This window comes from Cyclopterus lumpus, chromosome 16, assembly GCF_009769545.1.
Source record: "Cyclopterus lumpus isolate fCycLum1 chromosome 16, fCycLum1.pri, whole genome shotgun sequence".
Lineage (NCBI taxonomy): Eukaryota > Metazoa > Chordata > Actinopteri > Perciformes > Cyclopteridae > Cyclopterus > Cyclopterus lumpus.
This window is the reverse complement of record NC_046981.1, coordinates 5,146,013-5,159,216: the sequence shown is the minus strand read 5'-3', so window position 1 is coordinate 5,159,216 and position 13,204 is coordinate 5,146,013. Positions and strand designations below refer to the sequence as shown.

At 43.3% G+C, this 13,204-nt stretch overlaps 1 protein-coding gene across 2 annotated transcripts in view; it reads left to right on the top strand.

Moving 5' to 3' along the window:
* The window catches only part of cobl (cordon-bleu WH2 repeat protein), a 51,166-nt gene that overhangs the window by 32,087 nt on the left and 5,875 nt on the right, over positions 1 to 13,204 (top strand). Inside the window, exons 10-14 of one of the 2 annotated variants that reach the window (XM_034553349.1) lie at positions 4,494 to 5,121; positions 8,090 to 8,236; positions 11,317 to 11,632; positions 12,691 to 12,809; positions 12,967 to 13,143. In XM_034553349.1, the coding sequence (XP_034409240.1) occupies positions 4,494 to 5,121; positions 8,090 to 8,236; positions 11,317 to 11,632; positions 12,691 to 12,809; positions 12,967 to 13,143 (1,387 nt within the window). Of the gene's footprint in view, positions 1 to 4,493; positions 5,122 to 8,089; positions 8,237 to 11,316; positions 11,633 to 12,690; positions 12,810 to 12,966; positions 13,156 to 13,204 lie in introns of both variants that reach the window. The other variant, XM_034553350.1, reaches the window with a different exon arrangement.

Here is a 13,204-nt window from a genome sequence, read left to right as displayed (position 1 = left end):
GCCATCCATCAGTCACGTAATTGCCCACAACGGTAGCTAACTTTAATCTGCTCTAATGCACAGCTCCGGTTTAATCAGCCAGAACAAAACACAAGTCGCTACTGGAGCTGTGTTTGGTAATGAGCGTTTCTGTAATGGATTTTATTTTCTTTGCGTCTGTTTTTCTTCTCGGTTTCATTATCCATCAGTATTATCTCTTTTTATGTCTTTTTTGCCTTTTATATAACTTCTTTGTTGTTGTTACCCCTCAATATGAGCTTTTCTTCTGCTGCATTCCCTCTGTTGTGTTTCTTACAACACTTGTCGACTGGTCACAGCTTCACCCAATGAATTAATAAAGAAGGTCTCAGTTGTTGGGTTTTTTATCGCTGCCAGTCCCTGTTTTATTTGTGGTGAGAAAGCAGCATGTGTGTTCCTGAGGCGCCACTAGAGGTTTGGAAGGATGGAAAGAAGAATGTTTTCACCACGTATTCTGCAGGAACAAACTTTTCTTTCAAATCTGGATCAGTTTGGGAGTAGCCCCTCCCTCTGTTCATCTCTTATGCTACTCTTTCATCCTTTTTGTTCATTTGTGCAACAGAGAAATACAGCCGGTGCTCTGGCTCTCGTAGGGCCATGTACATGATGCATGCATCGTCAAAAATGACAAAAAGATGGCATACAACACATGTTATGTATTACGATTTGTCAGAATATACATACAAATCTGTATTATTGTACATTAGTGTTAGAAAACATCACAATCATGCATAAACAGACTCTAACAATGATATTTTTGGATCCTGTGGGATTGACTATTAGCAGTGCTTTAACATTATGACCGGCCAATAGAAGATCTTTTGCTCGTTGTTTGTATATTGGACATTATATATATATATATATATATTATATAGATTCCTCTAAAAACATGATAATAAGGATGTATTGCAATTTTAGAGCGGTAACTCACCAATCTGTTGGGGATGATAATTCGAAAACATTTTGAGAATAACAATCTGTCTGCCTATTGTTGCTTTGGTTTGATGGTTGAATAATCATTTAAGTTATTTGTCAAGGAAAAAATGACAAACATTAAAATGTAAATACTTGCTGCTGCCAATTTTAGTATTCTACTCTGATTCCTCTAATATAACTTTTAAACATTCAATGTATATGCGGGTTAGTAGGACAAAGTAGACGACAATGGAACTGGGTCAGCCATGTGCCTTGTTACCCTTAGCTAGCCACTTCTACCCCCCCAGTCCCCTTTTCACACACACATACACACACATTGTTAAGACATTTAACATAAAACTCCTTTCATCATACATCCCACACATGTTCATTATAACACACACACACACACACGCGATAACCCTAACAATCTTCCAGTCTTCTGGTGGGATGTCTTTGACCTCTGTGCCCTCAGTGTTCAGACGGTTCAGCCCCTATTATGAACCGTGACGCGCTCATACATGCACATACATCTGTGCACTCACACATACGCATATATGAATGTACTCAACATGCACAAGCACCCAAATATACAGTTTGACCCCCCTCGCACACACACACACACACACACACACTCCATTCCACATTAGTGCAGTAATGTTGCCCTGTAACAAAGCCCCTCACTCATCAAGAGTCCTTGGAAACAACTGATGAATGGTCACGCCACCAGGTTGAAGCCTCCATGGGTGGCCCTATCTGATCCACATGCTCTAACATGGGGCCTCTCGAACCATAGAGTGGACAATTTAATGGACCCACCAGACTGTCTCTATGCGCTATTGTGTTCAGGCGCATTTCCTTCAAAATATCCACATATTAATCCCTATTGTTTCTCGGTCGTTTTCTTTAATCAGAGACCACACAAAATCCAAACAAGAAGAGTTGAAGCAAAGAAGCATGTTAGTAGATAATAACTGCGTGTTCATGATGTGCACATTGATGGGTGTCGTGCTCCAATCCTGCCCACTTCAATTGACCCAACAATTTTGTATTCCTTGTCTCCACTACATTTTAGTTCTGCTAACGTATTAATTATCGTAAAGAACAAATGAACAGTTTACTGCAGAGCGTCTCCCCTGTCAGTAACAGAACTAAGCAGTCTTCAGTCCAAGTTTATGAGACGAAAACCCTGCAGAGAACAGGAAAGCTTTGAATAGCTGTCATCATGTTCTCTATTTCTCTCTTGTTAGGTGAGTCCCGGTAGACACAATCGCGTTGGCATGGACACAAAGATTATCAGATGGTATCTGATGACGTCCATACAGCCTTTTGGTTGATTGGGTTTCTTTTAGTACAAGTATGTTAAGGTAAACGGGGAGGAAGGTCTTCATTTATCTGCATCCCTGTAACAGAAGATGACCCATGAATCTGGCTCCTCGTGATGATGATGATGATGATGATGAAAAACCTCTTTGTCTGCCTAAATAAACTCTACGAATTGATTAATCTATTTCAAAACCAGTGGATAGGAATGGAAAGAGGTGCATCTCTGTGTCTTTACACAATGGATAACGGTATCGTGTGAAATAACTGCCGTTTCATCAACTCATCCCTCAGTTCCACAGATTTGCATTGATTGGTTTTGATTTGATGCAACATGACTTGACTGTACTGAGAGCGTCAGGCCCCGACAGGGCTTTGCTCCGTTGTGACTTAACTTGTCATGCCATGACACAAGGTTGACTTGAGACAGGAGCAGAAGCCTCCTGCTTGGAGAAACACAAGCTGTCGAAGAAAATGACTCAAACACTCAAAAGACCGTGTTTTCCTGACGATTTCTATTCTTCTCTGTATGACATGCATTTTGAAAAAAAAAAGGAAAGAAAACAGCTGCACACCTAAAATCCGTAAACAACACATATACACACAGCGTATACACAATCATAATACATAGACATCTTAACCTAATGTATAGTGTGACCTTAATGTGGTATAATGCAGTCTTGAGACTTGGCTTCAGCCTGTAACAATCTTAAGTACACGCTACGCTCCGAGGCACGGCGCCAATAAGGACCATGAGAGCAGCGCACGCTTAACCCTGCAACGCCCCGGCTCTGCCTGAGATATGAGGCACACTGCTCCTTCTCATGTGTGTGCACGTGTAAGGAGCACACATATGCAGGAGAGTATGTAGGCTCCTACAATCATAGAGAAAAGGGTTGCATGTGTTTTGAAGCGCTCTTCCTTTTCATGGCATGTCTTGGCAGCAGTCTTATGTTTCTTTCTGCAGGGAGCACACACATAAACATTCTCAAACACATGCGCACACACACACACACACACACACACACACACATCCATCTTCACAGGCAAGTCAGTCATCCATTTCAGCTTCAACTTTGGCCCACATCCACTGGTATGTCTGTGTTCATGTATGTACATAAGTGCCAGAGAGGGAGAGAAGTGAAAGACAACCAGTTGGGGGGGACCATTTAGATTTCCATAACATGTCATGCAGGGAGCTCATTGAGTGCACATGTGTGAACCCATGTTCCTGCAGAAGGGCAAGGTGGCCTGATCTCTCCCGTGTCTTTGCTGCATGATGCAACGCTCCACGCAGCTCCGAGCACGTTCTCTGTTGAGTTTTCAGAGTGAAGAAAGGTTAAGCTGGGCTGCAGTAATTGGGATTTCTTAGAACACTAGACTTCTTTACTGTTTGAACCTGTCTGGAGCACTTTAATATTGATTCTTAGACAACTGACTGGCAAGTGTGAATGGTTTCATCTCCATTGGAAAACATAAAGCAGAGAAGTTTGTTAATGATTCATAGTTTTATATCCGATCTGCACCTTATTTCTCCCTCTCTACTTCCTGCGCTATCCTCCTCTCCCGCACACCTCTATCTAAAATAAATCCTCCACGACCAATCTTCTTCTTTTTTTTTCATCACAATCATTTTGAAAAACAGAAAGCAGCCTTAATGTTTTGAAACACCCATAGACAGCCAAATTGATGTCATTTTTTATTTTTTTTTCCCTTATCATGGACTTCTTGCCTCAAGTTGTATGTATATGTGTCATGCCAAAAATCGTGTTTGAACTGAGTTGACTTGGTGTTGCAGAACGAGAACGAGAAAAGGAAAAGAACAGAGTTTCTCAATGTTTTTTTTTCTTTGTGTTTGCACACAAGTTGCATCATTGAGCTGGTGGCTGAGCTGTCACTTCACCCCTGAGGAGATCAGTGATTCAGTATTAAGAGTAATTCATCGAGACAGTATGACGTATGTCCCCTTGAAACGCCACAGTATATATTTATATATATAATATTGATGTTTCAATATTAACTATATTACCTGTGTCACTGCCAGATGTTTTATATCTTGTTGTAGGATAATTTAAAAGGAATCTTGGCACTCTGAGGGATTTTAAGACTCGGAAGCCTGCCAGAACGCCACTTGATTTAATTACTTAGTAGTAACCTCAACTTCACTTCTGGTAGACAAGGTGCTCAGAGAAATTAACTTTCTACTGTCCTTTTTTTTCTTTTATTTGTTCCACCAGACGGGCCTCGCCTCAGAAAGCCAGCAGAGGAAAAGAAAGGCCCCGGCCCCTCCTCCCACCCCAGGCCCCGACGACACTTCAACCTCTGCCTCTTCCACCCCTGATTACCCCGCTACTGAAACACCTACCCCGGGCTTCCGTAACAGGGCCGTTCAGTCAAACACTGTCTCTGCTGCCACTGTTGTAACGCGAGCAGTACAACCAGTCCCCTTGACAACAACGGTAAACCCTTCACCTGAGTGCGCCGCCAGCCCGACCCCCAGTTCCCCGACACCCAGTTCCCTGACCTCCAGTTCCCCGACACCAAGCAGCAGCACCACTGAGAGCCTGGCTGTCCAGGATTCCAGCTCCGAACTCAGCCACAGCCTCGACGACTCCGACGCTGACCTCGACCAGGCTGCTTCTTACTGCAGCAGCCTCAGCAGCAGCACAGCGAGCGGGTCCGTGCGGGTCCAGTCCGCTATGAAAAGGTCCAGCCGCGGGGTGGACAAGTCGGAAACGGCCAGCAGCACCACGGCTGCCAAATTAAATCAAGAGGCGACCTCAGCCAGCAGCTCCAGGTCCGAGACCGAGTTGGCCCTAAACCTAAAACTGGATGACGTTGAGAACAACAGGCACAGCGCAATGGGTAACTATCTATACAATGTTATGACAGACGCTCCAAAACTAGCACCTGACACATAGTTTAGAAGCAATGAACGTGCACCTGGCTGTTGATTACAGCGATGCCAAACAAGTTGTCTGTAGGAGTTTGTTTTTTTTACAGAGAAAGTGACTGATTGTCTCATTGCTGCAACGTCTGAAACTTAAGCTGTCAAAAAATGACATAGATAACCTGGGGAAAGAGACTGTGTGTGTGTGTGTGTGTGTGTGTGTGTGTGTGTGTGTGTGTGTGTGCGTGTGTGTGTGTGCGTGTGTGTTTGCGCGCATGTCATGGTTGAGGTACAGGAACTAGTGGAGCTGGTTTTCATCAGAGCCTGTGAGACAATACAGTCCTTGTCTCTTGCCTGCGCTTATCAATCCCTCACGTCCTTCTTATCTTATCTTTCTCTCTTTCTTCCCCCTCTTTCTCTCTCTCTCTGTCTCTTCTCATTTTTTGTTCTCTCTCTCCTACGCAGCCACTCAAACAAACCTTCAAAGCTGGCATATGCAAAGACAGACAGATCCATCGTAGATTTAAACAAGATCTACTTGAACCGTAGCTGGCCTCGTATTGATCTTTCTGTAACCTAGATCTTTCTTTGCAGCGGGATAAGTAAGGCTGTCGTGTCTGACAGGGGGGCAGAGATGAGATGAGAGAGTAGTAGACCTCAGAAAAGGGGATGAGGAAGGTGAGGGTACCATAATGGAGTTCAGAGGAAGGGGCATGGGAAGGTTTTGGCAGCGGGATGACAGCGTATAGGTAGAAACCAGCGGACTAGAGGGGTTTAAGGAGAGGAGATGATGGACAGGCAGATGAAAGCTGAGGAGGTTATTGCATTTGTCAGGATACACCAGACAGCATGAGGATCATGAATACATCTAGACCTAGCTTCTCTCTTTTTTCCTCTTCTCTCTTCTCTTTTCTTTGACTCTACCGGTCTTCCTTATTCCTCTTTACGGTGTGAGAGAAAGTACTCATTCAGAGTTCAAATGGCTATTTGTCGTAAAAATTGTTTCTCTCTCTCGGTTCATAGACCTCAACTTTTCACATGGAGTAACTATATAAACTACATATTCATGGATGCAGTCTGACAACTGCGCTTTGTGATACATAAGAGGTACATATTTGGCATTGAATCAATAGTTGGTGCACACGTTGGGGCTAGAAGAGCTACACCCTGCACGTACGGTGCGAAGCTCTCATGCTTGTTTTGGCCGAGATAGAAATGTCCACAGTTCATTTATTAGGTTTCAGTTGGTCTCTCTTTTATATGGGTTTGATTTTGTTTTTTTTATTCATGTAGATTTCATTTCGCCTTTCATTACAGTTTACAGTAAGTCAAGCTTGCTTTAAGAAGCTTTAAGATGATAAAGATCTCTGTTTCTAAATAAAAAAGAGATGGCACTATTAAACTAGAAGTAATGCTTTAATAAAGAAATGTTCTTTGGTATTTATTGAACGCTTGGTTTCATACTATTGCTAGTTTCTAGTGCTGGCTTGTCGTGCCTGTTATTAGTTCATTGTATTTACCTTAGCTCTTCTAACTCTCTTGTAGTGTAGCGCTTTTAAATGTAATTAAAAACATGCTTCTGTAGGATTTGCTAATACTCTTTTCACTACAGCTTCAGCTTGAAGTCGGAAAGTAAATCGGGTAAATGTAAATTAATCTCTGAATCCAGTCAACACAACCTCCATTGGTTGATATTGACAATTTGATATAGTACTTGTGTTTTCCCAGACTTTGTCCACATTAATCATGCGGTTATTTAGCGGAGCACCAAAAGCGTCACTGCATTGTGTGCATATTTAAGTTGTTTTCTTCATGAGAAACATGTCATCACAAAACAATGATATGCAGGAGGGAAAAAAAACACGCAGTTCAAATTGTTGACCGATTAGCTGCGGGTCATTTTTAGGGTTTAATGAATAGGAACAGAGGATTCAATCGCTTGTGTGTGTGTGTGTGATCCAGTGTTGCTTATCATCTCAGCCTGCATGCAGATAAAGCAGCAAACCGACTAAGACACAGCACCCAATATGTCTACATATCTATATTGACTAAGTTCCTTTCCTCTGTCCACACTTCTGTTCGCTTTACTTCCTTTCTTACTGCCTCTTTCTACATTAGCGGCAACATTGCTTTTTAAAAAAAATCAAACTCTATTAGTACAATGTTTTGCCATGAGGGGTGTGGGAGTGCTGTTAAGGATTTACCCCTCCAGTAATAATCACATGTGACATTTCAATATCCACATAAAGCTACTTTCTATAATTGATTGCCATCGCCTGTAGCTATTCTGCCTACAGGAGTAACGCTTTTGTATTTTTGGCACCGAGTTTCAAAGTAACTGGCGGTTACATCCAATAAAGCTTAACTGACAGATTGTTTTAAATGCACACATTTTAAACGTCATATTGACTCTGATTGCTCGTGGCACTAAGTATGCAGCGAAGAAATAAAACAGTTTTTATTCAAGTATTTACAGGATTTATCTGAACTGAAAGGTAGCTCCAAACCTGTTGTTGCCGTCACTTCTCCTGAAACTTCAGCTGATGATCGCCAGGCCTTTTATTGCCGAGGCTCGGCCCTCCACTACGGGCAGTAGTCGAGGAATATCCATGAAATGTGAAATTCCACAGGAGCAATGGTAAAACATTACAAATGTATGTACTGTTAAGACAAGAGGAGCGTAAGGCCCTTTTAACGGCGATAACACCTTCCACGGCTCTGCAGACCAAAGAAAGGAGTTCCCAATCAGAGGATGAGGAAAAAACACCGTATGAGCATAGAATACATACAAAAATGACAAAGATATTGATGTTTACATAATGTTTTACTTTCAGTTTGATAAGACGTTTTGCATGTAAGATGTTTGTGCCACATTCCTCGTTTTTGTCATTACCAACATGACCAACCGGTGCTTGCCCTGCCTGCATGCTGTCTCTCCCACAGGAGCCGCTGATCCACCAGCGCCACCCAAACCTCGTCGCTCCGCGGCGCAGAAACCGCCGCAGCTTGTCCCACCCCCTACTCTGTCCTCCCCTCCCATTGAGCCCGCAGAAAGCAACACCACGGAGGCAGAGGAAGCAGCTCCCCAGTGTAGGTCCCAGATGGACGGCCTCTCCCTTTCCTTTTAGTCCTGGTCTTTCTTTTCTTTTCCTAGAAGCTAATCTTCTGGTTCCTTAACTTCTATTTCATTCGTCGAAATCAGAGTTTGTGTTTTAAAAAAAAAAAATAATAATCCTTCACTGCCCGACCGTTTTATTTGCGCGAGTGTGTGTGTGCGTGTGTGTCTGTGAATACTGCACTTTTTCAGCACGGGCAGCTGAGTTGTTAAGTGATACTGGGTCCATGTGAGGTGGAGGCTCTTCCCATCTAAGGTCAGGGCTGGGGTCAGCGGCAATCAACTTGAGTGCCTCTTTTGTTGCATTCATACAGTACATGGGAGTATATTAGATGCATAATGGAAGACACCTTATGATTTTGTATGTGTTCTTCTTTGCATGACCAGGCCAAAGGGCCAAAATACTGTCGCTTTGCTGCCATCAATCAATTTCTTTCTTTCTGGTTAGGTTCTGCTCTCGGATGCTGTCTTCATCGTCATTCCCGTCAAACGCGTTGTTGAGAGTTCTGTCCGTCTCAATTCTCACCTGCTCTTTTCTTTACTCCCCTCCCCCTCCCCCTGCTCTACAGTGTACTGCTGTGGGCCCGTACGTCTGCGCTCCAAACACTCCTGAAGTCTCTCTCTCTGGCTTGACCCTCTCATCATCTGACAATCCAATCAGTTCCCTTTGCTTCTTCCTGGCCCCTTCTTGTTTCCGCTGGACCTCCCTGTGATGTTCACCAACCTCCTCCTCTTCCCTCGTATTCCACTGTGTCTTCTGTACTCTTCTGTATATGTTGGCATTGGTCCTGTTGCCACCACGGCTTCTGTCCTTGTGAGGGTTTCCAATTTCACTCATTAAAAGATGCTCTTTTTTTTCGTTTTGTTTTTTACACAAATGTATGTATATATACCGCTGGTGGTTTTGTATTTCGACTTGATTCTCAGGTTGTTATTGATTATGCATGAGCTCAGAGCTGAGCTCAAAGTGGACACACAGAATGTGGTCAGAAGACTATCTGGCAGATGGGCTAAACCCCGAATGTATCAGTTACAGTGTGATTGATGAGTGACGTGCTCAAATGAGGCTATGAGGCAAGGCCATGCGATATCTATCGGCCAATATTTTGGTAATGTGATATGTGCAGATCAATAGTTGGACAGCGTATGTTTCTCTCTTTCTGTGTGTTGTTGTGGCTCGGTTTAGAAACGGTACACCGGAATGTGTGCTGCTTTCAGGTTCATCTATCAATGACATGTTGCTTTTAGGTAGTGCATTTTAAAGATGAGTGTAAGAGATGAAATACCTTTTTCCCAAGGAGATTTAACACTACACATTAACACATTACACTTTGATGTGCTTATAGTTGCAAGAAAGCTTCAGGGTTTGTCCAAAATTACCCTCCCTTTGTGACATCCTATGTCAAAAATATATATTTTTTAAAAAACAGTTATTTGTTTAGGGTCCAGAGAAAAATTATGATCTAATTTGATCTTTGGCTGAAAAGCAACAAGACACCTGGCGTTAACTATTTGTGTTTACATTTAGAGCTCCTTATTATTAGATAGCCTTCACGTTAAGGGAAGGGAGCCCTTGTTTTTAACCACATGACTTGTTCTGTTACCATACAAATGCAAATATTGTGGTGTCACAGATCCTAATCAGTTTATGTTTGTAAAATACGGTTCGTCCTCTGCAAGTTCTAAGCCATTGAGTTCCGGGTACAGGTGGTTAGCCTAGCGAGGGCACGTGTACTCATTGAGCCTGTAGAGTTGTGATAATGAACACACATGTATCTGTAAAGGCAATCTCTGTCGTGGAAACAACTGAATATTATGTTTGAACGCCATTTTTCAATTAAACAGTTGAAGACTGGATCAAGATTCAAGGACTTTGGTTTGGGATTGTGCACGGATTGCCCTGGTTTGGTTTGGACAAGTAACACGTCACAGTATTGATTTGCTTGGGACACTTTTTGTTTGGCTTTAACTGAAGCGTGCGCCTCGGGTCATATGCAGTTGAAAGTTTCAGAACTACGTGTGCATGTTTACAGTACGTGCGTAAATACATGAGAGCATGAGACCCTGTGTGTGTGTGTGTGTGTGTGCGCGTGTGTGAATGAGCTGATTGTGGCTGTAGCTGGCATGACTAAGCTGTTGCTGGGAAGGAGCTGGGAGGACAGACCTGTGAGTCATCACCACATCTCCTGGAACTGACTGTTCCCTCCACACCATTAGGACCAGGCCCAAAACCGACAGGCCTAGAATACACACACACACACACACACACACACACACACACACACACACACACACACACACACACACACACACACACAATGCATGCACACACTCACAGACACCCGGTACTACAAACAACGTTGCTAACTGTTAAACTCAAACTTTCAAGGATCACGTGTTGAGTTCCCAGCGCTGTGCATGCCGGCTGGGCTGCTCAAAACCTAACGAATAATACATTCATTTTTATTCTCTTGGCGTAGAGTTCACCGACTAAATAAGTTCCCCAAATTCTGCAAGGCAGACCAGAGCATGACTGTATTAAAGAGGTGAGAGGGTATGAAGCAATACTATCTTTCACTGGAACCTGAAACGATACTGTAACAATCGAATTAAAAGGGTTTGTTTACAGTTAGTCCAACCTGCACAGCATTAAATCTGTTACATCAAGCCACAGGTGGTTGTGCTTCGGGCTTGTGTTTTCTGGTTTGTGTGTATGTGTGGTGTCAGAGTGAATGTTGAAACTAACGTAAATACTTCCTCTTGTTTTCTTCCATCTCCTGCACTCCTTGCTCGCTCTGCATCCCCGTGCTTCTTTTCAAACTGTGCTGTTTTTTTTGTGTGTGTGTTTTCCCAGAAATCTTTAAGGTTTGTAGTTTTGTAAAAAATGTAAATGAGGCCTTTTTTAAAAAAAGTTAATGCATAACCCAATACAGGCCAATTCATTCCTAAAGTTTCCCCATACACAACCTTCGGCCATAGAAAACCCTTTGATTTGGATGTTGAAGTTGCGAACAGGGGCACTGATAACAGCCCATGTATCTATATCCTCTCCCAGCTTGGCTCCACTCGATGCAAAGCTCCACAGCCGGTTGCCGGAAACCAGAAATCGAAACACCCGAGGAGGAGACCGTGTCTCTGGGCAGCAGCAGCGGTGGCAGCAGCCTGCCCGACCAGGGTTACGCTGCCTCCGAGGGCATGGTAGAGGCCGAGGATTCGGGCATGGTCAGCTCTCCATCCAACACCCAACCCACATCCCCGGATGGGAATTTGTCTCTGGATGGAAGAAGCGGAGGGGAGAGACTGTTGGGACCAGAGCGGGACAATTCCAGTGACAGCGACGAGGGATGTGCCACCTGGGGATCGAGACACAGGTAGAGAGGAAGCCATAATCACAGTTGTTAGCAAGAGGGAGGGAGGGAAGTAGAATGACGTTGACAAGCACATCATGTAAATCTGTATTTATCAAATTTGCGATATTTGGCCATCGAGACAATGGAAGGTGTCATTTTACGACGGTGTTAAGGCGTATTAAGAATGTTTGAATCCGTCCCATTGCTTTTATTTTGAATTCCATTTGAATAAATCCTAGTTTCCTGGAAGGATTAAAATGTACATTTGCCCGTCACCTTGCTGTTGATCTGTGCCATCCTCACCACCAATAACTAATACCCGCGAAAAAATATTATATATGATCAAGTTTAGTTCTGCACCTGTATTTTCATCTGTAGAGTAAACCTTCAGCTAATGTTGGAAGTCTTTCGAAAGTGTTGAACTGTGCCAGCAGTCATAAACCCCACCATGTGTTATATTTGAGTTGTAGTCAAAGCTGGCACCCTCAACCGTTAGTGCTGGACTTTCAAATTTATGGTTCTAGGCCCTTATTCAAAGGCTTTTGTGGAAAATTAATGCTGCCCCAGATCACTTTTCACCTTCTAGTTGTTGTGAAATGTGTATGGTAATGTGCCCAGACCAGGGATCCTGGATCGATTTCTCAGAGGAACTGGAACAGGAACCTTGTTCCAGGAAAGCTCTATAACCCGGTTTTCTCAGAACCGTTGAGGAAAAGAGGACCAATCCAAGTCTCTTCTATTTGGTTTGGCCTTCTTGTTGCAATTTGTTATAGCTAATGTGCCAATAAGACATGAGACTGCGCTGTTGAACCCTTGAAGAGAGTCAAGGAAGTTCAAACTGTGGTAATAATATCTTTACAGCTCCAAGTACCTAAGCCAACAGGCTCTAATAAAATGAAATTCAACTTTCAACAAGCACAAAATGTATAAAGCTCACATGTTTATTTTCTTTCTCCTACTATTAAACTGTATTTAAAAAAGCAGTTCATAACAGCTGTTTGGTGGTGGTGTGTGTGTGTGTGTGTGTGTGTGTATATATGTGCAGACATGTGACACATGTTTTTATGTACCATCCTCAGACACAATGACATCGGCCCACAGGCAAAGTCAGGCAAGTTAAAAGACGGCTATGAAGATGACCCAGAGCTCACAGCCCAGCTCCATCAGACTTTAGCTGATTTTGAAGCGGACCTTGCAGGTGAGGGTCAATGGCAAAGGCCACAGTCCACCCCTAATCTTAAATTGGTGTCGAAAAGTGACCATTCCAAACTCAGTTTAGCGTACCCTAAATAGCCATGGTGTCCAAAGCACTAAAGTATTATGTATTAACTCCTTGACCTGTTCCGCTTTTCCAGATCACGTAGATATCGTGTCATCGAAGGGTACCCCCTATACCACGTCAACAGATAGTAATGAGGTGCCCGTGTCTGTCGTGGACATGGATGTGCCAGTCACAGCCATAGATGAAGTACTGGAGGACTATGAACGTCACATTGTGCCACTCACCAGGATGGAGCCAGCTGGCAGAAAGGGTACGGTGAAAGGTATGAATGTGTCCATTGAGACATTCGTGCTTGTGATCACGCTGTTTGA